We start from the raw sequence: 27,243 nt of genomic DNA, 5'->3' as shown, positions 1-27,243 counted from the left end.
AGTAGCAGCAATGAGTTAAAATCCAAGTGCCACCACTAAATAAAATATATAGAGTACACACAGTATCCTATCAATTCTTCATACACACTCTATATAGTACTGTATATTTCATACTGCATGAAATATATAGTAGCATATGTACAGATCATGTACTATACAGTAGTATATTTTACGCAATATTTTATATGCAATTTTACATAGACTAAATGTATTTAGTAAATATAATCCACAGCTCCTTCCAGCATTCATCTACAGATCAATTAAGCTTTTTCCTAAGTGGTTTTTATACCATTTAAACATCCCATCATCATACACTGTACAGATTCAAAAGAAAAATAAATTACTATGTCTCTTTATAAAAAGGTTACACTAAACAAAACCTGATTAATGTCTTTTTAGTTCTTGCTTAACATCCACTACATTTAGTAGTTGATTTTTATCTCCTTTCTTGCACGTGGGATAGTATGTGGACTTGAAATGATTATATGAAGGGAGGGTAAATGTGTTATCTCAACATGTCAAAAAATCCATAATGTCTATTTTTCATGCATGATTGTTTAGAATTAAAACGGAACATTAAGGGGACAGTCACAAATAATTTACTATTTTCAGCCTAGTGATGCTAGTGGGGAGAGACAGACTTTGCCAGGCAGATGAGAACAGGCACTGTTAGGCCAAAGGACCATCCCCCCCTCTCTCCACCAATTAGCCAGGGCACTTACAGGCTCATGGGGATAAAGTCAGCTTCTGTGACGACCCACAGAAACAATTAGAAGAATTAGTCTAACAGCTACACATGTACTGCACATTTATCTCAATTTCACTTTGAAAATAGTGCAGATTCCTGGCTTTCTTCAAGCTCAGACCTGTCAAAGCAATGTTCAGTGACAGCTGGGTGCCCTTTTGATGATATTGGAAATGGGAGTCATGCGTTCAGTTTCTGAAGTCTCATCATGCATCCACACCGGGTTATTAACACCATTTACACCAGTGACATATGAAAAGAACTTTGGTAAGAGAAGAACAGGTTAGAAAGCACTTGCAGAAGTTAGGTATTTTCAATTCAGCTGTACCCTGTAAGATACTCAGAAGACTGGCTCTTGCCATTCGTGCAATTTCAGAAACCTTAGCCACTGTCTTTGAAAACTCATGGTTCCGAGAGAGTGCAGAGACAAAGAAAGAATGGGATTAGTGGGTTTGTTCCACAGGTAGGAACAAACACAGTGGCTTGCAAATCCTCAACAATTAAAATTTCATTTGGAAGAATATACTGGGGGAAAAAAAAAAAAAGAAGACTGAAAATGCCAAAAGGTAACAAAGAATTTGTATAGATTCAGCTGGAGTAAACTCTCTAAAGCCTATTCACTTCCTTCTCAGACAGCATAATAGGTGTTTTAATAAGGCTTTTACTACTTTCACATTTCACAGGTGAACTAAGGAACCAAGGACAAGTAAAACTACTGCTGAATACAGAGCACAGCTATTTAAAAACCAGTAGCTAAGAGTTCATGATCAACACTGGGTGAATGCATTAACTGAGAATTTGCAGGCGTCTGTTTTGGGCATCATTCCACCTCTTAATTAGTGACTTGGATGAAAAACGAAGACCACATTTACTAAATTCACAAAGCAACCCAGAAGGATCTACAAATGCAGTGCAAGCCTGGAATTCAAAGTTGCATTGACTAATTTAGAGAAGGTAGAAGCAATATGTTAGAAAGTAAATACATTTTGGCATATGGAACCTGTAAACTGAAAAATACAGGCTGAGGAATGACAAGCTGGCCAGCATTACCATAAGAAGGCATTGGAAAATTTTAGACCATGACCAATCAGACAACTATCAAAGAGTGGATTTTTTTTAATGAAAAAGGATAAATACCATATGGCAGAAAATAACAACAGTATTGTCAGAAAGATCCAGGAAATTTCTTTTTGCCATAATGGTAAGGCCTTAGATGATGTACTTTACCTAGTCTGAAACACTGGAATTCTCTAGGGTTGTGAACCTACTGGAGAACATGCAGAGCAAACCTTTTCTACCAATACTTCAATCTGAGATAGACCCTGATATGTACCTGCTACTAAATATACACCTCATTAGACACATCAGTGTAAAAATTAACTCTGTTTAAGTCTTATCTTTTCTAAAGACTGCATATCACCTTAATCATCTAGGGGATTTCCAGCTTCTACAGACTTAAAAGAGCACAGATTCATCTCCACATCCACTGCCTGCAAGACAAGAGTTAGATGCCTTAATTACAATGATATTTAGATAAGGCATCAGGGAAACTTTTCAGGAGTAGGTATGTTTAAGGAAAACAAACCCAGTGTGGCCATGCAGTCTCCTTCATCTCTAGAGGTTTTTAAGAACTGACTATATGAGCATCCATGAGGGACAATGCAGCCGATTCTTCATTTGGATTGTCAAAATGATCTCTCAGGATCGTTTTCTACCTTTCGCTCTAAGATAGCTTTCCAACGTTGTAGCTACATTGACTTGTATTTCAGGCACTGATATGGATTTATGAAAAAAAAACAAACCAAAATTCAGAAACCTCACCACATCTCAAGTTAGCAAATGATTTGCTCTGTCAGATTAAACTGATACTGTCAAATTAAGGTACAAACTGTAACTTATCACATAAATTTAAACTGTATTAAAATTTAATTGCAAGTTAATTCTATGATCATTTTCTGTTACCCTGGGCTATAAAAAACAAAACAGATTTACCTAAATAACATTTTTCCCATATACTGACAATGTATTAGAAACTGTGGGTGAGGAATAAGCAGGAAGCATATCAAAGGAATAAACAGAATTAGAAGCAATGTTAACACAAACAAGTACGTGTAAGATTTTGGCTTTCAGAGAGCTACATGTAAAAGATTAATATTAAATGGTACTAGATAGAAACAATTAGAAGTTATAAAAGCATTCTCCTCAGTGAGAAGCCAAACAACAGAAATTACACTCATTACTGGAAAGCGAAACAGAATTTCATGCGAAGTTAGCAAAAACTCATTTTCCAATACAGAACATTAACTTAATGAAACAAATGTAGAAATTAATTTGCTTCCAAACTAATGTCAAGTTTATGATATTTAAATATACTACACACAGAGCTATTTGAACAATAATAATAACATTAATACAATGTTTTACTGTCTAGACTGGCAATAATGTGAAACCTGTAACTTGAACTTAAAGAGTTATCCTGCTTTCTGTGAGAATGTTACGGAAAGCTCACCAATACAGTTACAAATGGGTCTTTGTTCCTCACATCTGTGTTGCAGAGAAGTAGTAAAGGCTGTGAGAACGATCCTTTTTTAATAGGGGAAGCAATGCTTGGCCTTCATTGCCACACGGAGCTGCCCATTCACACTTCCCAAACTACCAGTGAAAAGATTCAAAACCAAGATGTCAAACTCATATGCTAAATTTCATCCTCAAGGAGAAAGATGTTCCTGAAAATATCAGTTCAAAGCAAATAGTCTACTTAGAGTAAAATTAAAAGAGATCCCTCTTTGAGAAAACAAACACAACAAATTGATTATAATTAAAAATATGGTATTACTTATTTAAATCTTTGTCCACAAATACAGAATGTAATCAAACATTCATTAAGCATTCAAACTTCCTGTACATTTGAGCAGACTTTTAAACCATGATCAGAGTACTGTTAGAGTGGCTCATTAAAAATAACATGGAAGAAATCTTCACTCTAAAATGAAAATATAAAGACATAAGACAAAGGTTTCTTTAATTAAAAAACACATCATCTAAATTACAAAATAAAACAATATTACAGTGGATAACCCAATTGCTAAAAATTGAAAGCCTAGTAACAATGTCTTCTTTAAAAAATGCCCATGATCTCCACAGGAATAACAGTTAACTTATGAACTATATTTGGCAATTACTGGAATTTTTTGACAAACTAAATGTGGAAAGTATGAGTATCACGGACTAATTGTGATGTGCAGTCATTACTGGCCTGCAATTCTGACTGCAGACTTCGAGAGAGGAACCAGTAACTGCAAAGGGTAAAAAAACTCATTTCACAATGATCTGTAGGAGAGATGTGATACACCTGGAGCACATTGCTCCGTATGTTCAGACCAGTAACAATCTCCCTTTTACTAAAACCATGAGAATTCATGCTCATGAGCTACAGAACCAGATCCACTCAAATATAGCAAAAGTGTCTCCTCTAAGCAGATGTATTTAAGTGCAAGGCAATTTGACCACGCGGAGGCCAGAAACTTTATTCTGCAGGTTGTGGAATACATTCTTGTTTATTATGTTTGGTAGCCTGACACATTCAAGTAGCTTAAACTAAATTCTAGTTCAGGTTATTCCATTTGCTTTCAATCATCACTATACTTACCTGACAGCCTGGTAACCCCGTATCTCTTCCATACAATGGAAATGGACCTCTGTCGGAGGTTTTTCCTGTAAAAGACAGGCATTTGATTAGGTTTTTCTAAAAACCTGCTAGATAGCTGCATCAGCTGTCCTCACACAGGCAACTCAGAAAATCTGTGAGCATCAGAGCAAAATTACAAAAATTAAATTGCATGAATACAAGCAGGCTTTTATACATATTTTTAACACACACCAAAACCACTGCTATGATAGATGACATACTTAACCTAATTCCATTTCTTACATAACTGATCAGCAAAAAGAACTACTGCCAGTTTTTGTTGTTATAAATTATCCCTATCAGTATGCTTAAATAAAAAGGGAAAAGGTCCAGCTTCATTTTTGTTAACAATAAGAAAAGACAGAGATGCTTTTAGACATTCTCCTTCCTACAGGAAATTCAGAACAAGAAAACCCACACCAAACTTAAGCCATGGATGAATCATTCAGCCATTGCCACTTACCCCTTAAATCCTTAAAAATCCTTTCATTTCATACACATTCCAGTCAGCTATAAAACTCAAGCAATAAAACTGGTCAAGATGGCAAAACAGACTGGACTCTTCTGCCATATGGGCAATATTTGCCTGTAGGTAGCATATACTAAATATAGTGCCTTGTACAGAGTGACTGCCCTCTGATGTTGCGATCTGAGGTCACAAGACATTAGCAACATACTTGTCAAGTACAGAAAAAGTACTGCGCGATTTATTGTTGCTTATGCCACCAAACCGGCATGTCTGTGTATTAAAACTCAGTGTGAAGTTCTCCAGTAAGGCTCCAAAGTTTGTCAATCAACATTTCTTTTTAAAACAATCCTGAATAGAAGTCCCTTTAACAATGTCAAGAATCAGTCATCAAGTATGTGTGTAATGGAAAGCACCAAGTGCAGACGCTTGCCCTGATTATGACACAGTCAGAACTAACGAACACCCCATAACACCGGTCAGTCTCACTCAGAGGTAAGCATTAATAATCTACAATACCAGTTCATTTGAAAATGGATGTCATATTACCCAACTAGGCATTGCCTTTTCTAAACAATGCATGTCTCACTCAGCCTTCAAGAAGAAAAAGTAGCCTTGCTTGCACATTCACATTTCAGTGATAAATAGCTCCATGCTATTACAAATGCACTTCTAGAACAGGACTTCCTTTGCTTTTTCTGATTTTCTCTGTTACTACCAAAAATCCTTAAATATCATTTTGTAAGAGGAAAAACTAAGGTATGCTTATAGTTCATTTTAAATGTGCTCTTGTGTAAGCAGAGAGAAGTTTCAATCTCTTGGAACAACATCTCTGCAAGGTTATCATCTTGATAACAGGTAGTCTGGTCAACAATAGCTTCCTTGAAAAATAGCAGCTTTGCTGTAACAAAGGGAGGAAAAAAACATTTTTCTGCTGAAGCAATTTGCCTCTAACAACTCTCAGGCACTAAGCAAGTAAAATACCTAGTATGCAAAATTATATGAAGTAGGATGAATCACGTTGTTCACATTAAACCAGACTCAGCATTTTCTTCCCAGAAAATGAGAATCTTGTACCACATGATAAACAACTTTGACTGAAGTATGCAGTATTCCAGGGCAGGCTTTGAAACAAATATTTGTACAAGAGTCAATTACAGATGCTAGAAAAATTATGATTTAAATTATGGTTTGCATAGCAAGCAAGAAACTGGTAGATAAGAACACGTAAAATCATGTTAATCAAATGTTATCGCTTTGAAAGTTTGGCAGGTTCCTACTACTAGGGAAAGAGCTTACTAGAATAGCCCAATCTACACAAAATTTGGTTCGAAGAAATGATCAAGAAAAGTCAAGGGTGCCTGATGCTGCACTGCCAAATATTTATCCAGATCTGGAGCTACTTAATATTTAACCTGTGTTCAAACGGCTAAGCTTTTCAGTGAAGGGTTTGAGAAGCAACCTAGAGCCAAGTATAAGACAGTGACTTTCACAGACAGAGCCTTCCAAACACACTCCCAGTGCAAGCACGTAGATACAACTCTCAAACCTGCAATAGTATCACAATGTTAAAGGTAAGCAATTTTAAATAACAATAAAAACCAACAGGCACACATGACAGAAACACACATTAAGCCCACACTGAAGTCCTGTCCTGGTTCTCCCTCGTACAGTGGAACCAGACTGTGTTGTCCCTTCTGCAGGACTAAAGCACTGTTAGCAGCAGTCTTCATATTCGCAAAGCAGAAACATAGGAGAGAGAAGGTGAGCTATCCTGGGCACTGCTAGAGCACATCTGTTGTACTGTTCATGAGAGAAGAGGAAGGACTCTATCAGCAGCCCCTGAGGCTTCACTGATACTATATCAAAGAGGTTTCCCATCATGCTGCTGCTGTCTGGCTGTACCACAGGATGGTTTCACTATCAACACAATCCAAAAGTGAAAGAGTATTGACTACAAATTGCCTCTTGTCATTTCAACACACTTCAGCTGCTCCTGCCTAGGCAGGATGATACTGTCACTATTTAAAGCCTTGTAAGCAAACGTCACAAGTAGTGTTTACTTATCAATAGAAAAATACTTAGCAACTATTCTGCACAGTGAGCCAAGTACCTTAAAAGCAGGTAATGTCGACTTCAAGAAGGTGACGCTTCCTCACTGGTTTGACAAACAGGTAGGTCCCATACATAATGTCTGCAAAAACCAAATTTACCAGGGTACCAGTGTTTATAACACTGAAAGCCAAAGCAGACCCTGAAACGTCTTGCAGGTTTACCCCACAAGATTTGCCGTTAAGCATGTTCTAACCTCTGTCCAATCACATCTTCTCCACCTCGTCTTAGTCAAGTGCTCACTGCACAGATGGCAATAGTACCTTTCTTTATTATAGCTGGAAATTCAGAAACACTAATGATCAGCTTTAAGGGGACATGAGGAAACTCACTACAGCAGCTGACATTAAGTGGAAGAGGGTTATGCAAAAACACTATTAAATGACAAAATCCTCACTGAATTTTTTCCTTTGCACAGGTTTGTGTGAACATGACTGTAAGGAAGTGTACAGACATACCAGCTGAGAAGGTAAAGCAATGCCCAAATGAAATTCATTTCCTCATCAGATTATATTTTCACAAAACATTCATGAGAATTAAAGGAACTTGGGCCTGTTTTCCCAACCCCACCACTTCCCATCAGCCTTGTGCAGTACAGCTTCCTACTGTGAACCATCAGCTCTCCATCACCTGATCACGTACTCCCTAACTCACACATTTCAGAAAGAAGCTGTCATTTTAGAAGCAAAATCTAAACCTTGCTTACACAGTGTCAAATTATCGAGTTGGTTGCATATGGAAATCTTACATCTGCATAGATCAGCTCACAAGGCATCTGAATCTCTTACCTTGAACTCGGCATGAATTTGTATTCCTTTTTTTTTTCAGTATGTTTCATGTGTTTTCATGAACAAAACCTTCCCTGACCTAATCACTTCCTAACAGGCTTAAAAGCCCAAGGCCTATGAGTTAAAAGACATCCAAACAAGAAAATCCCACTAAGCATTCCGAACCACAAGTATTTCCTGACTTCGTAAACTTATAACCTGGACACATTCTGCACCAATTCAAACATCAATAGCCATTTAGTAAATAATTTTTTTCTCTTGCAATCACTTGTCTAAATATGATATGCTCACAACTTAATATAGCTTTCAAATACCACACAAGGAATTGTCTTCCATAATAAATCTATCTGTATAACAGCTGTGCAGACTAAATACTCTCAACACAGAATGAACTGAAACAGCAAGATGCAAAATGATAGTGAGCTGAAAACAGCTCTACATAAACTCAGCTGAGGACTACTTCAGTGAATGTGCTATAAATGCCTGCCAGTAGTAAACCAGCCTTTTCCCACTGCTTCTAGATAATGCTTGGTTTATGAGAGTAGGACAGAACATAACTCTGCAAAAAATCACTTCAATTCCCACAGAATTAACCCTTTACAGAATGAAGATCTTCATATGTATTGCCAAGAATTCATTTAGGTGCCAATATGGAAAGCACCAAAGTTTTTTAATGAATCCATGTTTATCATCCAGTATAAATACCATAGTGACCACAGCTGGCAGCTGCTCTGTTTGTCAGACATGAAGTATGTCTGCCCTACTTGCACAGAGAATCATCTTTCAGCAGATCTTGAGGCCTGTTTTTAGAGTTCCTAATCATCATTTCATCATTGAAAACACTGTTAACTGGCCACAAGAGATAGCATATCCAAAAGTCAAGTCTGTAACAAAACGCTGTTGGTATCTTTGAGGACTTTATGTGGGCTTTTTTGTTTTGGGTTGAGGGTTTTTTTAAGTTATTAAATTGCTGTTGGTAAATTTGGTTAGAAATCAATTTTTATATTGATTTCTCCCCTTCCACACCCAGTAACAAAGAATCCAGCAACAAAGTACACGGCTTTGTTAGTCACAGAATACATTCAAATGATTTTTCATACGCAGATCCAATATAATAACAAACACGCTGTAAAGGCCATATTGACAGGTGCATATGGATGATTTAAGAACAACATTCAAAGTAAGCATTTGTCTAAAACTCTCAGTATCATTTTCCAACGTAGCACAAAATAGAAAGAAGCATGCAAAGTTTATATAGCAACATCCTTGCTGCCTCCAGTACAGACCCCATTCTTTATTTTTAGTTTTGTTGCTGTTAAAAATTCTTATTCAGCAATTATGAATTATCATTCGGTATGGGGAGAAAAAGATTGCACTTGATCAAAACACAAAACCAGCCCCACTCCCAGGATTTGGCGTGCTGCCACCTTCTCAGAGGCAAGACTGACACATGGAGCCATAAAAGTTTTACTACATATCTAGACATTACCCATAGCACCAGAGGAATAATTTCTTCCTCTTCTACTGCTATATAGGCCTACTTATTAATAGAGGCTGTCAGTTTTAATATCTGTCTTATACCTACAATCTTATCTCTAACATTTTAAAGGTACTCAATACACGTATGTGTGTGTGTGTGTGCATGTGTGAGAATATATAGGGAATAATATATAATAGTGAATATATTAGTGAATATATAGAAGAACACATATTTTTCCTTACAATACTTGCGACCAGAACTCATGGTAACGAAACAAGAGATCTGAAACAACATAATTTGAAGAAAGTGCTTAAAAGAAGTGACCTCCTATTCTCTTCACAACAATTTAAGTATTATTGGCTAATGCGTGCCAAGCACGCTGCTGGCTACACTGAGGATGTTTAACAAGCCAGTGCCAACAAGTGCAGCTGCTGGACTTGCAGCACCCTCCTCCTGTTCATCCCAAGCCAAATTATTCACTCAGCTATGAACAATGAAGCAGCAACATAGGAAAATGCCAAGTGCAAGTGAGATTAGTGATGAACTGCAGGATCCCTACAGAGGTCAGTGATTAGCAGGTCCCCAGTTGTAATCACTTTCCTAACCTAGGATTTTATCTCATCATTACACTCCATCTTAGCTCCGTCTTCTGACTGCGAGCAGCTTCCCAATCAATAACCCTTGAAGTCTTGCAAACTCACCCACACTGTCTTACCTTTTAATAAAGCAAGCCTACATAATATGAAGCATCTGCAAACTCATAATACAGATTTTGAACCTTAAGATTAATGAGTAATTCATGCATTAAAAATGTTACTGGAAAATTCTGTATTCAAGTAACAGAAGAAAAATTATGAACATATTTAATCAGGAATGCCAAGTCCAAGGGATGACCACCAGTGCAGTCGATACAGGTAATCACACGAACATTGGCCTATGTGTTTTTGAAGTATGCATAAGGAAATGGTATGTACAGACTATGACCAGTGGAAAGAACAATACAGTAATTTTAGATTTCTCCCCTATAGTATGACATCTTCTAAAACCAGTTTCCCCAGACAGGAGAAGGAAAGGTTAAGGCAAAGCTTGGTTTTAAGACTCCTGATTTGCTCCCTCCTCTTTCTTTGTTCAAAATTTTGAAAGACCACGATTCTACAGAACAATTCTAATAATCTGCAAGAAGCAAAATACGGCAAGTTTGAATGAGATTTATGGGATTTAAGTGTCCAGTCTCAGGTCTGCCAGAAGTCTCCTAGGATTCTCCATGCCATAAATTCTCATTTTTAAGATAGCACTATACTTCTGCTATCCAGTCCTATTGCTTATTTGCCTTATTTTTTTTCCTATCTAAAAGACCCAAAATGTGTAAATTCTGAAGCTGGAATTATCTGGAATCAACTTCCCATTATAACTGCTGAAATTTAGGCACGATGCTTTAAGACAGCAAATACTAATTTATTGCTTTTGTTGATGTTTGGACAGGATCATCTGGAAAAAAAGGCTTGGCTTTTTATTTTTTTCATTGTACTTTCCCAAGACCAGAAAAGTTCCTAAATTCTTTTATACTTGTGTGGGCACTTGCAGATGTCTTTCACTGTAAGAATTCTACTGACTGAACTGACCAGGCAACAAATCTTGAGAATACCATATTACAATGTTAAACTTGGAAGCCAATGGATATCTTACCAGACATTTAATACAATATTTTGAAAAGAAATGTCAGTGTGTGAAGTGGTATTAAAGAACCTGCTTCCCAAAGACATGCCTTTGACACTTTCATCCCATTGATTTGTAAGTACTTCTGAGAAAAGATGGAATACTTTGTCAGTTTGTAGAGCACTGCACAGATCTTGTACTGTAAAAAACAATTTATTAATGCTGTTATGTACTTACACAGGAGGTAAGGGTGGACTAAATTCCATATTCTATTTGGACTGAACCTATGAACTTGTAATTTACACGCTCATGTCAAACTGAGAACATTTCTATTCCACCAGTGGCTGATCCATGATGGCTCCCCTTCCTCAGTACTGTTCCTGTCCCTCCACTTCCCAGGCTTACACTATGCTAAATAACACATCAAATGTTTGCAAGGGTAAAACGGACTGAAGTCTCTGACAGGAAGATGCACATGAGTAATTGAAAGCAAGGGGAGAGTACAAACCTCTGAAATGAAGAAAGAGCTTCCTTATCCTCCTCCTCCAAGCCTAAGTGGGTAAGTATCTGTGAACCAAATAAATCCTGAATATCTGTGTAGTATATTTAGTTTCAGTTCTCCACTGCTATGTCTACTCTAGGCTAGCCTTACCATAAATAATGTTACCGCTCTATTAACACGTTAACATCTGCTATGCATAGACAGAACAACCAGCAAAATGTACAAAAATGTACTAAAAATGAGGGAAATCAGGTATGTACAATATTCAGAAAATAATAACCACATCAAGAATGCATGTGAATACACACACATTTCAAACCACTGACAAGAGGGCATTTTATCACATGCACTTACTCACCTATCCACCACGTATATTTCTATAGTGTCCAAATGCCTTCACTTTGTCTATTAAAATATGTCTTCCTTTGCCACCTTCCCAATCTCATCCCAAACTAATGAAGTTGCTACTTACTACTAACTTGAAAAGCATGCCTTGCTCTCCTGGTGTGGAATTTGTCTCAGATCTAATGATAGAAGTTATTCAGCCTCTGTCAGTGACTCTGAACATCAAGCACATTATTAAGTCTAAAGGGAAGAGGATTTTTTAATTGGAAATTAATAGAGAATCTACACTTTACAACAAAATGCTACACCTGTTTCTGATTAAAAGATCATTTTGCAACACTACTTACTACAAATTGCTAAATTACTTCATATATATAATGATATAAAAATTAAAAAACAGTTACTTCTGCATGTATCTACAGCATCTCTTACCATCCAAGACCTATTAATTCACACTAAACTTGAAAAGCCAGCTTTGTCAACAAAGGTTTCCCCCCTCACCCATTCTCTGTATAAACATGGGTACAAACATGGAAAGCACTTATAACCATATTCCATTAAGCAGCTGGCAAACACATACAACAGTACTCTGTTGCACGGTTCTTATTTGGATGACTTGCATAACTTGATCAAGCTTCCCTCTTCACAGGCAATCCAGCCATCCCAATCACACAGAGACAGATGTTTGTCAGGTATTCCCATACCGCAGTCTCCAGACTACCAGTAGCTGCTAGGCTGCAAAAAAAACCAAAATGAACCAAACAAAACAAAGAAAATCAAACCTTGAACACCCATTAGATACTAAACCAGGCTTCAAATGAAAACAAAACAACATGTTAAGTGTTTTCCAGCATTACTGCTTCAAGAGAACAATTTCCTGTAACCAAATTATCCATTAAAACAGGAGTGAAAGTCCTCACAGGACAGTGCTTTGAAAGCAGTCACCTCCTGTTTGGAGGCCTAAAATTCGTAACTATCCACATGCTCTACTTGCAAGCACACTGAGCCAAAAGAAGATGAAACGAAAGCTCCATAAAAAATAGACAGTTTAAACTAATACAAAGCTCCTAAGACACTAAGAGATTAAAACAGGTGCTCTTATTTCAGTACAAAACCAGTAAGGGACTTTAGACTGTCCAGAAATTTGAAAGCAGTCCTACTAAGCCACAAAACATTGACAATAAGTGCAGAAGAGAACATCACTGTGTTGCAGAAAGACAAACTGGTACTGGAGACAAACACTGGAGACAAACACAGAGAATGAAATTCTAACTATTTACTAAAAAAGAAACCAAAACCAAACCAACAAACAAAAAAAATACAATAAAAACCAAAACAAAACAAAAAAGCCAAGCAAAACCAAACAAAAATATGAAACACCCCAAAGAAATTACACCTTTCTAAACCATCACCTGTAGGCAACCCATGTCTCCATATGTTTATGAAAACACTGACACCTTACTGCCAAGGCACCTGAAAGAAGAATGCTGGGGTCTGAAGTTATTAAAGCAAAACCAAAAGAAAACACCAAAGAAAACCCAACACACACACACAAAAAAAAACAACAAAAAAACCCCCACCCAACAAACAACGTTAAAACCTAAACCAAACAACCCAACTGAAGACAAGCAGTTGCAAAGGAAAACATGTGCCCGCTGTTTGTTTTGGGAGGTGAGACAAGTGGCATTCTTGATAGAAAAAGAAAAAAAACAAGTCTTCATGACATATCACAACAGCCATGGGAACGGACTGAAGAAATGTTAACAATAACATGCCAGGTGAATGTAAGTCTCAGATTCAAAGCCACCAAGGAACATGGTGTGCTGTTCAGTGAACTAAAGAATAAAACTTCATGTATCACTAAATACTACCTCTCTGCTCGGCTTACCCATGCTTTCTAGAAGTACCACGAGGCTGCTTTAAATGACCTAAAGCAGGTAACAAAAACACTTTTCCTCAACATGTTAAGAACAAAAAGAACACTCATGGCAATATTGGCATTTATTTTATAGAAATGATAACGTAAGAATGATGAAATATTTTCCATTTTGACAACAAGGAAGATGTAAACGCAATTGCTAACATTCTGCACTTTGGCATCTGCAGGTCTAGATAACCCAACTCCAACAGGATTAAGGGTTTTTTTTTGACTATATATAAACCAAGGAGTTCTCTCAAATACTGGCACTGGCTTACTTTTACAAGAACAATTTAAAGGCATAATCTAATTACTCTTCCAAAATAATAATGCATTAAGGTAGTAAAAGCCAGGCACCAGACAAAGTTTTAAAATGCAACTGTGAACAGACGAACATCACTGAATATCTTTCAGTGACTCAAACTTTGTCCCTAGATTTACACACACACTTCCACTCCACCCCATCAACATGACAATCGAAATGTGTTACTGGCAATTCAGAGCTTGTTGGCAGATCGAAACAACTGAAGACAGGTCACTGATCTGGAGCGCTCAGAACTGCATGTAACGAAGCAAGCTGCCTTTTTATTCAGCCAAGTGCAAAAAAATGCCTGCAGGATTAAGACAAGGCCCTAGAGCCTCCTGTTCTTTAACTAGATTTATCGTGGGGAGGAGGGTGGTGGCTACGGAAACTTTTTGTGGTCCACCATTATCCTGACCTTTCATGCTGGCCAGCCTCAGCAGCTCTGCAAGAGGCACACCAGCCCTTGCAAATCCTCCCCAGGCATTGAATAGGAAAGCTCAAAATGTCTACCTTGGGGCTAGAAACATGTGGTTACCATAAAGAGTTGCAAAGTGAAAATCTTCCTTCTCAGCCTAAATAGTGTTAAAGAGTGCAAGTAAAAACTGTGTGGATTTTTTATCTTTTCATCTATTTTACTTGCTCGTACTTCAATTCCCGTGCTACTGAATGGGAACTGTGGACCTTGCGCATTATTGTAAAGTTTTTTATACACAAACCAGGATTAATTTCAAAGACACTTTCCCATTTTGTATCTAGCCCTTATCTTTGCTATAAGCTCTCAACTACGCATTACTTCTTAACAGTCATAAACACTTAGAAAAAGGCTTTTCGTGATCCTGCTCTCTCCTGAGTTACTCATCTAAGTCTCAGCATCTCAAGCACCTATTTTACTTCTCATGCAGTTGCTTTTCAACCTGAATTTATGTTTTTATCAATCTCTCTCCATCTATAATTTTGTCATTAACAACTATACCATGTATATGGAACCTGTCCTGCTTCAAGTCTTTGCCAGTAGCCTAGAGGAGAAGACAAAGTAAAAGAGTTTGAAAAGACCCCAAATTTGGGGGATGCAGTTAGCATGCCTGAAGGCAGGACCACCATTCAAGGGAGTGCAGATTATCTACAGAACTGGACCAACAGGAACCTCATAAAATTCAACCATAATAAATGTAAAACCCTGCACCTAGAATAGCCTAACCCCTTGCAATGGTGCAGGTTGGGGACCAAGTCTGCTGAGGACCGGTAGTCTTGAAAAGCGCATGGGACAGCAAGTGGAGGGGAGTGATTATCTACCTCTACACAGCACTTGTTACACCATATATAAAATAGCACAACCAATTTTGGATCCCTCAATCAAAAATATTTTAAACTAAGAAACAGAACGAAGCTAGAGAGCAAAACGGTCAACAGGAACATTCCCGCTGCCTTCACTGGACACTGAACAAAGCCTCATGAGGATGCATCCCTTCCTTTAAATGGTATTACATCTATTCCAGAATCCCAAATTCTAAAATCCTGTAACTCACAATTCTCCCTCCAACTTCCTATCACTCAGATCAAATCACTTCTGCTCCTCCAATTTCTTTTCTCGGCTTCCTTTTTATTCCACAGCAGGCAACGACTTTATGTAACTATTTCTGTACTGGTTTCTCTTTACTTCTTACACTGAGACCTCATACTTATTTTTCCCCCAACATAAAAATTTAAGCAAAGCCAAAAATGTAAGCTTTCCAATTCAGCTGAATTAACTCCCTTAATTATTCTTTACATACTGGCTCTGCAAAAATGCTCATGCATCTAAAAACCCTACATGCTATTTATTCTGTACCATCTTTCCTTCTGCCCCTGAGAGCACTCTCTTGCATACCTGCTCTCTGCAGTGAGTTTACGATTTTCGCTATGCTGCATGAAACAGTAAATGATTCTGAATGATGACAAAAACTATTCTGCTTTGAGCAAACCATTTGAGGAAAGGTAATAAAAAGGATTAAAACTGCTATTGAAATGTCTGGACCTCTCCATTTTTAGATTTAAAACTGAACAGTAAAACATCACATTGTTGTAGGAGTTCCAGGCTACAGTTGTATCTTAACACCCTCACTACTTCTATGTCAATTTAATTCACACGTATATTCTAATAGAAAAACAAAGTAGTACTGAGGTGATTTAAATTGTTGCACTTTTACTTTTAGGGTTATTTTCACAAAGTCTATTTTAAGAACTCCTTTGGAAGCAATTGATGTTTTATGCAGTGAACTGCTATTTTCCCAGATGAATAGAATATCCATTCTTTGGCTCACAGTTTCCATGACACTAAAAACAAAACATTCATCGGCACGGACTCAATGTTTGATGGTAAATGCAGCTGCAGCTCACAACAGCTCGCAGTGTACCTCAGCCTGCCTCAGCTGAACACAGGCACTGTATTTTCCCAACGCAATTTCATTGTTTTACAGACAAGCCCTTTCTTGCCAAACTCAAACATTTCAAACCCTGCTGGTATTCTGTCTTGAAGTGAAAAGTAATTCAGTTCTCTGAGTAATGATACTAATGCAAAGTCTTCCAAATTACTGAACAAAGTACATAACCAGAAACAAGGCTTTGGTAACAGCACCATTTGCCCCACAGTTATGAAAAAATTTTTGGCCCAAGAATTTCAAACTTTGCTGCCCATTATAATTCCAACTCACAAGAAGAATATTACAGGGACCATTTAAAACTCATAGACAGAGAAAATCACATTGGCAATTCAGAAACAAGGAACAGCACTCAGCTTTCAGTGTTGCTTCACTCCCCAAAAGAAGCATTAAAGCACACAACCTCTCTTTAGAACAAAAGATATTATGAGACACAGGCTTTTGCTTTAGGGGAAGATGGAAAACTCATACTAGCTAATAATTTAATCCTGACCCATATTAGCTAGCTTTTCATCTATCTGAGATGCAGTTTAAGTACAAGGTCACTCACCTTTTCACACTGGTAAGCACACTGCTGCTACACACACCTTGACTTAATCCTATCGATCTGATTCTAAAACCCATGCTGAAAACAAAACCTAAACAATGCTCTGCATTTATAAGAAAGCATTTTAGGCACCAATTCAGTAAAGCTACTGGCCAAATACGTACTTAAAAGTATAAAAATGTTCTAAATTCAGCAGGGGTTGCTCATATAATTTAAACTGTACATTACTGAACATTGGTGGACTGCAAGCTGATTACAGAGAAATCTGACAAAGGAGGAGGATGCATCACCTCAGTCTACTCAATGTAGGCTTTAAGAAATTCAGCCAGGACTTCTGAAAGCATTGAAAAATGGAACATGTCAATAATAACACATTTGCAACTTAAGGGAAGTGCTATTTTAAGCAAGAAACTAATTTCTTTACATTGTGCAGACTGAAATCCTTTTCTGGTTTCGCTACAGAACAGAGTAATGATGCACCCCCTCTCCAGGCGAAGGAACAAAGTCCTGGCTCGCAGCGTGCGCGTGTTTAGGGACACGAAAGGAGACAAGCATTCGCACTGAACTACTGAAATATTATGAAAACAACTTTCCAAGAGGAGCGAGAGCGGGAGGGGAGGGAGGTGGTGGCAACCTCCTGCCCCCGCGCGGGGCTCCGCTCCCCCTCCTGCCCCTGCCCGCTCTGCACAGGGCTGCCGTGCCGAGAGCTCCCCCTCCTGTTCCCAGGCACTCGAATCACGCTGCAAGTGGAGCTGCCGCACATCAGCAACCAAACCGGTCCACGGCCTTGCGAGAAACCTCTGCACCGTTACAAAAATAATCAGATGGGAAATACCAACTAAAGGCATTTCCTTATCCTAAAATGGAACAAGGCTCCCTTTCCAACCAAGCTCCTTCAAAATACATCTCCATATAGAAAAACATTAATCCAAAGACTGCAGCAGTATTTATTAATAAATCATTAGCAAAACAAAAATAAAACATTTAGTGCTCTTCATACCCAAACCACTGACTTCAACTTGAGATTCTGCAGACCCTTCAGGATCAAAGAGCGTTACAGCAGCTTACTGTCAGAGGCCAGTGGAATTCACTTTCAGGCATGACTCCTAATAAATTTCTATTGATGGCCTTTCTACTGACAACCTACTGGACTTTTATAACATCCTCACACTAAGCCATTAACAAGAGTGGATCATCGGTGAGCTCCCCAAAGGCCACTGCAGATTACAAGATCAGAAAAAAGTGAAGCCTGCTTTTGTAGCTTTTCCAGGAGCCAAATAACCGCACACACACAAAGAACATTTCTCATTGCCAACACGGCACTTACTTACATGTTCACAGAATACTATGAACTGGAGTGCAATCTGTGTTGCAGGTAATCACCGTAACCTAAGAACAACATTCCTGTTATTTTTCAAATACAGTCCTGCAGTTCCTTGGTGGGTCAGTAAACACTGATACAGAACACAAATGCTATCTTCAAAATTTCGGCTTTATTACGTGTCTGCTGAGGCTTTGACTCTTACTTTCCTTCAGAAGCCAAAAAGGTGATCAGAAGTCCAGAAGCTGGTAGAAAGAGTCAACTCCCCTTACAGTTCCTGGAAAGAATTTTCTTATCTACAGCTTTAAATTCTTCAAGTTTATTGCAACACTGGTGCACATTTTCCTATCCTAGTGTTTCCCAAACAGTGCACAATAAAATACAGAGACCCACCAGCTGACTAGCACACAAGGTAACATGTTGTTCTTTCTCTGCTTCAAATATGGAGCAAGTTTTACTAAAAATGGACAGATCAAAGATCAAGTTTTTTCCTGAGACTGCCTTTTTGCAACTGCAGTGGCAGTAGCAAATAGGTGACTTCACAGTAAGAATATAAACAACAATGTCCGTAAGTCCACAGTAAATTCCCACCTGGCTCTGACACCACGCATACAGCCTGGTATGCGGGGAAGAGATGAATGAACCTAGAGAAACTTTTTAAATTATAATTTGCAGCATGATAAAGCTGAAAGAAACCCCATATCCTAAGCTAACACAGATTCTTCACAGGTCAATAGTTAGTGATCCTTTTTATGGTTCCCTTCTCAAAAGCAGATTCTTTCTAGCTGCTTACTTTCCAAAACTTCAGATAATGATCAGAGATGCTAAACTGGGATGAAGTATGGCAATGTGGGAGGGAGACTGGACAGACAAACAGTATCTGTTACAATCACAACCAGTACCCCCCTTTCCCAGTCATGCACCACATCTTCTCTACCTGCTCAGGTACGTACCTCAAGAGCGGTTTAAAAAAATAACATTCTTATTCATGTGACAGTGGTTCAAAGGAAGGAAGAACAAAAATACATCACAGCAGCTATTTTGGATGGGAAGGTCAAGATTTCCAGAGCCTCAAAAAACTGTGCTTTAGAAGAACTTCCAAAACTGCTATCTAAAAAATGTCTGCTTTTCAGATAGTAAAGCACCCCATTTTATTTGGAGCATAACTCGATCACAAATACACAGGAATGCTGAAGCCATCTCATGCAGCTCTATTTGAAATCCTAAATATGGATTTATGGTCCTGATCCTTCAAACAACTACATACATGCTTAACAGGATTATGCATGCTTAAAGTATCTTCGATGTAGAAGTATTTGTAAAGTTAGGACTTACCTTAGGCACACAGATCAATTCAATAGGAGACATTGGATTTATATTGGCTTTTGTTACACTCTAAGACATTGGGACACTTCCCATTATATAATGCAACCACTGAAGTAAACAAATTAAACTACTTCAGCAGTTATTTTCCTTCCTTACATAGCAAAAAGTTTATAAGGATTATTTTTTCTCTAAAAAACACAGGATAGCATCAGGGCATTACCAAAGCACCAGAATGCAAATTAAGTGGTCATTTTGCTTATGATTTCAAAAGAAAGTCATTAAGTAAAAGTCAGATTTGTTTCAAACAGCTTTTCTCACACTCTCCTAGAACATTCTGTATTTCTAGAACTGGAGCTATCCTGAAATACCTGAAGAGTTAAACCACTTGAGATATTATTTTAAGCATCTTGTATGTGAGTATGAGTAACAATACCTCACCTATGTTTCAGTGTACGCAAACCACTTCAGCCATATAGTTTCACTGAAATTTTTCTTCCCTGAATAAGACCCATTCTTTGTTTACTACTTTTTTTTTTTCCTTTTTTTTTAAAGTCTTTTTTTTTCCAATTACGGGCAGGAAATAAAAAGAAATGCAACTCTTTTATGTAAAGTAAATCCATCTGGATGTTTGCTGCATCCTATATTATAAACTTGTGATCCCCAACCAGAATGAGTTATAGTGAAGCTGCAGGCAAAATTGTCTCCATATACCACAATCCATTATCCCTGTCAAGTTAATGTTGCATGTTGAGCCATATGGCGTGGGTACACACTCAACAAAGGAAATTCCTTAAACTTGTTATAATCAGCACTTACAGTCATCCAAAAAAACTGACATAAACAGCTTTATTGTGTTTTGTGCATTTCAGTTGATATCCATGACAAAAAGAGGAAGCTGGGGTGGGGGTGGTAAAGTTGCAATAATAAAAGGGGGGAGGGAGAGGAGACGGAGAGAGACTGTACATTTCATAATTACACAACATTTTCCTTAGCAAGTGATTTTCAATTACAATAAAGCTCAAGCCTCCTGACACTGATACACTGTGCCAGATTAACAAGAAACAAAAAAAAACACCACCAAAACCCCCTGCATCAATACCTCATTTTCAATGCAAATAAGAAATCCTGTAGTTTCAAAGTGCCTGACTCATGTAAAAGATTCTCAATTAAAAAAAAAAAATCTGAATCATTTTTAGTTTTCCTGACTTTGGAGAGAAGGTTTGCCTTCAGTTGTTGTGTAATTACCAAGAATTTAACAGTCCTTCATTAACAACATGGTAATTTAAGTAAAATATCTTTCTATGCATCAAGTGTAGGTCACAGATGAATTAAGGGCTCCCAGAAGCCTCTGCTACCTGGCACAACCCATCACATCAAGCCTAAGTCAAGGTACAAGTAGAGCAGAACTTCATTCCAGCCCCCGCAGTGACAACAATAAAACGCTGAGAAAACACACTATCAAATACTGAACTCAGCATCAATTTCTGTTAATTACAGCCTTGTCAGCAACGTGATTATTCAAACAGCTCATGCAAATGTTAATGAGTCCTTATTTGCATATTTATTTTTTCCTTTGTTGAAATGTCATTGATTATTACATTCTACAATGATGAATGCTGCTGATGATGTGCTCTGATATGTAATTAGTCATTAAGTGGAATGAATAGATCAATTATGAAAAAGGAGTGAGATTAAGAAATATCAAACAAGACCGCCCAATGTAACTATAGAATTTTTTTTAAAGGAACTAAAATAATTTCTTGGCATTTAAAGTGCAAGATCAGTAGTTTTCAATAAATAAACTACTACTTTTCTGAGGTTAAATAAGATCTTCCACATGCGCTGGTACTTGGGTAATCTAATTACAATAGCGGAGCGCTTTTGTCAGAACAGTAAGAAATCTGCAGTTACACGTAGGTTTTGGGGTTTGGTTGTCGGGTCCCGACCCTCCCCCAGCTCTTAAAAGAAATTATAGCTGCCCCGGAGCTGCTCACGAGCACACCGCAGACTATGTGATCTTTTAGCAGAAACGAAAACAGCTCTCGCTGCACTCACAGCAGCCCCACTTTGTTCTCAAGGCAAAGACTCACGCTGCCTTTTGCAACCGCCGGCTCTAACGACCCAGCCAGCGCTGGCTGCTGGCGGATGAAGGGGAAATGGGAGAGCAGAGGAAGGAAGGAAAAAAAAAAAAAAAACCACCCAACAAAAAAAACCACATTACTGCAGACCAGATGGGAACATTCCACATGACCAAACCAATCAATCACCTCGGTGGGGCGCAGGTGCAACACAGCCGTGTAGCAACACACCATTTCACAGTCTATCGGGCACAAACACATGGTCACCAATCAATGGCACCCCCAGGACCTGGGGGGGGAGGCTCTCTCGAGCCTTACTGGTCCATGCCTGATGACTTCATAATCACACATCATTTCATTCACTGGAGGATACAAACCAGCATTCTAATAACCTTCCCCCGAAACCGGTCATGTTGTGCATATTAATAGTGCTGGGTAGAGCCGAAGCACCGGCTCCGCGCCGCAATCTCAGCAGAGCCTGCAAGGAAACAACCTGAAGCTACAAACTTCTGCCCGAGGAAGGATAGTCGGCTCAGACCCAGATCAATGGAAACATTATTCATTTTGCCAAAATGAACTGTGCACAATGCTCGCACCTTTCACAAAGCAACCCCTGAACAATAGCAAGCGAGTAGGGATAAAGGACAAAGCAAGATGAAAGAATCGACACAAGAATGCGCTTCTGTACTTGGCGATACTTTAGGCAAGATTCTGAAACAAACAGGACCACTGGCAATCTACAAAAAAAAACAAAAAACAAAAAACAAATAAAAAAAAACAAGCCTACATGCTTGCCAGTGCTCTCAGTGAAATAAATTATTTAATTTCTTTTAAAGCAAGTATCACAGATAAGTTTTAAAGCAAGCAGATAAAATATTATACAGTGTGACGGGATCACACCACACCAAGTCTTGAATCAGAGCACTAGCTGCTTTTGACTACAGTTAGCAAAAAAGGCCAACTACAAATGTCGATTTATGTTTGTGCTATTGATGACTTAGGAGTATAATAAACATTACACACATAAGCGTATGGAGACAGTTTGGCCAGAGTTTATCATGCTATACTCGTAAGTAACTGCACTGTTAAAAAAGATATTCGGGAAACAAATGTGACAAAGAGTGCATCTTCTCTTCAAATTGCATTATGCCTTGGGGGTAAAAGCCAAATAAGTTACAACTGAAATGTAAAGTACTAAACAAACTATTAATATGCACTTTTCACATTTAGAATGCTGTAAGTGCCCAGGTACATAGCACTCCACCATTTGGTATCAGAGAGCTTAGTTTTACTTTTGTTTTTCTTAAATCAGCTATATTAAGAGCAGACATCTCTGAAATACACAGATCCCACAAGCCTAGCATCTACTGAACCACCTCATCTTTGCTTTCAGGCATAAATTACTGAGAACTACTTGGAGAAATAAGTACAGTAGCCATAGTAAGAGTATAGTTGTTAGACTGCACTACATGTTGCTTTTTGTTTATCACAATTCCTCCTTTCTCATCCAGAAGGCTACACAAAGGGACTACAGTGTAATTCATTAATACAAGAAGGGGTGTGTGGGGAAATCATGTCAGAAGCAGAATGCACAGTTTTTGTTAAAAACCAGATCATTTGGTGATCCGTACACTGCTGCACGTCCTTTTTATCTCCTTCCCTTGGCTTTCTCCCTTCCCTATCTCAAAGATCTCAGAAAAATGCATGGAAACATTTGCATTTTGCACTCAAGTCAGAGTCTCAGTATGATTCACCTTTTCATAGGGCCAAATCTGTGTTCTGTAATCCAAAAACTCCACACAATAAAGAGGTTGCAGACTTGGTGGTAAATGAACACAAAAGAGTTAAAGAACAAACATGAGTAATATCAAAGGAATATTCACATCCTTTTGCAGAATCATGTTGACCAGCCGCAGATGAGGAAGTACTCTCCCTTCACTAGAATACAAAAAATCATTAATCAATAAATCATTAAATTAAGGGCCTGACGACCAGTTCTATTCTGGGCACTCGCAGAATGCTAATTACTGTAGTATCTGGGGAACATACAGTGTTAAAACCAGAACATCTTCCTTAATAGGATCAGGTTTTTTAGATTACATTCAGCTTCTTTTATTTTCAAAGCTCTTGAACAGGAATTAAAAATGTCATAGAATGAATCAAGTACTAATATTCGTCATACTTCATATGCAACACAGGGCAAGCTGGTGACTACGCTACAGACTTGAAATCTCTTAAGAGGTAAAAAACTAACAGCTGGTGACATTTACAATGGAAAGAGCTGGGAAGAGTTTGACAAAGAATGTCATCCAAAATGAAAACAAACCTCAGCAAACTTCACCCATACCTTATCCAAGAGGGAGAAGGGGACAGTTAACCCAAGTGTCCAGGCCAGCCTGAGCACCTCACCTGCACTCCCTGTGCTAAACCACTACACGAGGGAAGCCAAGGACATGTATCTCTGGTAGGAGGCATGCTCCAGACACTAAACCTCATCTGGTTTAGAATCTCTCTTCTCATTGACTAAGGTAGGAAAGCAGTGCACTTTTGCTTGCTTGTGATGTAACTGTACCTAAAAAAAGCTACAACATAGAAAATGAGGGTTCAGCTGAACATACGGAAACTAAAGCATGAAAAGGTAAAGTTTATCAGAGAAACTTCAAAAGAAAGGGTATTCCAAGATAGCAAAAAGGTGGCACCATTTGCAAGCAAGGGGATTTCAAAGAACACTGCATGAAATGAAGAGACATCTTTAACGAACTTCTGAAAATCTTTTAGAAGTATCAGGGATCCAATTGTTATATAGATTTTATAGGCAATAGGACATCAAGATAACAGGAACAGATTTTCATCAGTTTGTTCAAATCAGTGAAGGAGTCCTGACAACAGTAACACAAATTCTAATCCATAAGCAAAACAATATATAACTCCCGAGACATTTCCTGCAGCAAAGGACTCTAGTGAAGATTTCCTTATACTATCTTACCCCTAAAACATACAGAAGCAAAGTTGTCAACAAAATAGTATATTTAATTCACATGCATATAGTGTATAAATTAGTAAAATTTATCTTGCAAGTAGCAGCCTTCATTTATCAAGTCATTCAAAATTAGGCAAGTACCACTGTTTGGAAAAAGGGAGCCAGGAGATAATGAGCAAGACAGTCATAAAACAAATGAACAACACCCCCACCCCCAAACCAGAAAACCTCATCTTGTCGGTGCAATGGTAACTGCTTACAAGGTTAACCTGAAATGATTTCTGCAAGAAGTACTCCCAGTATTATAAATACAGCAGAATTGTTATTTACAATAAACAGAGGTAAAAATGTGTTGGAACTTATGACAGTTGACAGCTAAGAATGCAAGGGTTTTGTGATTTCTGGAGTAAAAATGGTTAAATGAGACACAGTTAATGCAAATGTTGCCCTAACAAGCAGAAGACACGCATTTGGTCAATGTTAAAAAAAGCTTTACGAAATTAAATCAATAAATAAAACCGCAAACTGAAAAAAAAACCATAGCTAAAATTAGGTATCTAGTTCTCTTAGTAAAAGCTATTCTTTTAAGCATACAAATCCAAAGAAAAACTGTAACACTACTAAGAACGTTCTTTAACTACTATAGAAACATACAAACCCAGCTAAATTGAATGCTTTAACATTTAGATACAAGCTACAGCTTAACTGGTCTCTCTTATCTAAATCACCTCTATGATGTTACTCAGCTTTATCCAGGGTCAATAAAAACTATTCATTTTCCATTTTGTCTAACTGGATTCCTTACGATCAGCTGTTAGCATCAAGCTGGTTGATTTCCATTCAGGTTTTACAGCTGGGTTCATTATAAAAAGGAGTATTAAACCTTGGGCAGGCACAACTGGCTTTGACTTCAAAATAAGCATTTTTATAACTAATCAAGCTATACTTCCAGGTATCAAGTAACATTTTCATTCCAATACTGTTTTTTCAATGTGACACAGACTGCATGTATTCAAGAATTTCCCGTAGCTGTCAAAGTTGCAAAAGTAAAAAAGCAAACAAAACCAGCATTTTCAGAGAGGAGAAAAAAAAAAATTATGAACAGAACCAAGAATTTATCTTCTATCAGTAAAAGTCTCCTCGCAAAGAAGACCTGGAGTTACATGGAGGCGAGGGGCTATTTTTCTTTTTGTTTTTTTTTTTTTTTGCTTTAAGATATAAGGAATATTTGGGGATTTATTTTACAGTACTTACTGAGTTGGATCTTAAAGTTATGACAAAGAGAATGCTTACATTACTTGGAGCTATTTTACATTTAAAGGCTGTTCTTGATAATGAAAATATTTTCTGCAAGATGAATATATTCTTAAAAAAAAAAAAATTAACATCCTTGGGGAAAAAAGGGAAGTCTGTGCAAAATTTTTTATTTAGATTTGTCTTCCAAACCAGAATATAGAGGAGCAGCTCTCCCAACAATGCCTATTTAAGCAAATATTTGAAAAGGGTCAGCAGGAAAGAAAAGAGAAAATCAACGTAAGTCAGAAAAGGTGCTTCTGTGTACAAATGAAAAGACAAAATATGGCCACCTAATAATTTGCAGCTACACTGCCACCCCCTTCTTAAATCACTGCAAACGTCTGCTAGAAAGAAGAACAGGTGGATTTTCTCAGGGGGAGGGAGTAAAGAAGGCAAAGAGCTACCTCCTCCTCACAACAACAGACCTTGAACAGGCTACAAAGGGAGTTAGGGACTATGCTGCTCACATGGGAAGAGGAGAACGCAGAAATATATATTGTCAAAAAGACAGTCAAAAACAAAAAGGCAGGAAGGCTAAGAATGTAAGTAATTGAGAAGGAAAAACAGCACAAAAACAAACCTCAAAATAAAATTTACTTGCTGTAGTTTGACACTTCCGGTGCCTCACTGTTGATGTACTACTTCTATACATTTGCAAAAACTGGGAGATACACATCTTGCCACAACTAAATGGTCAGTGCATATGTTTTTAGACCACTGAATTTGAAAACTGAACAGCCAGATATGAATTTAAGTTTACCTGCTACAAATTTTAAACTATTTAAAAAGCATGAATGGCATTAAATTGTAGAAACATCAACTTTTTTTTAAAATGTTTTATTTAGGCTCCCCAGAGCATATTTATGGACCCCTGAAAGGAGACAGTTGACCAGATCTTATATCTTGAAACTTCAGGTTTTATTATCAGCTGCCACTAATCCTGTCTTACAACCAAAAAGTGTATCCAAAGAGAGACACAAAAACACATTTTGGACAGCATCCTGCAGTTACAATCACTTGACGTGATTCTTGTAACGAACTAAAATCCCCATCAAACTGAAGAAATTTAAAGAGATAGCATTTTTAAAGCGAAACTAGTCCTTTTTGTGCCCTATTTTTGAGTTTGGTCAGCAGTTTCCCCGATATATGCATTTATATGATGCGACCCCCATGTTATTTACTAGTAGAAATGAAATATGAAAAAGTTTGGAGTTAGTACTTTCTAAACCAGTCACAGCAGAGTAAGCTCAGATGGCTAGTCAAACAGAACATCC

At 37.8% G+C, this 27,243-nt stretch overlaps 1 protein-coding gene across 12 annotated transcripts in view; it reads right to left on the bottom strand.

Annotated features, from left to right (window-relative positions):
- Positions 1-27,243, bottom strand: part of TCF12 (transcription factor 12) — a 169,599-nt gene that overhangs the window by 66,475 nt on the left and 75,881 nt on the right. For all 12 annotated transcript variants that reach the window (XM_061447042.1, XM_061447046.1, XM_061447045.1 and 9 more), the window contains one exon: positions 4,395-4,459. In XM_061447042.1, coding sequence (XP_061303026.1) covers positions 4,395-4,459 — 65 coding nt within the window. The remainder of the gene's footprint in view (positions 1-4,394; positions 4,460-27,243) is intronic.

The sequence above is a fragment of the Pezoporus flaviventris genome, unplaced genomic scaffold (assembly GCF_033815535.1).
Source record: "Pezoporus flaviventris isolate CSIRO_AGI_PZ_B2104156 unplaced genomic scaffold, CSIRO_AGI_Pfla_v1 ptg000006l, whole genome shotgun sequence".
NCBI classification, from domain to species: domain Eukaryota; kingdom Metazoa; phylum Chordata; class Aves; order Psittaciformes; family Psittacidae; genus Pezoporus; species Pezoporus flaviventris.
Note: the sequence above shows the minus strand (reverse complement) of the source record. Positions and strands in the feature narration are given on the sequence as shown.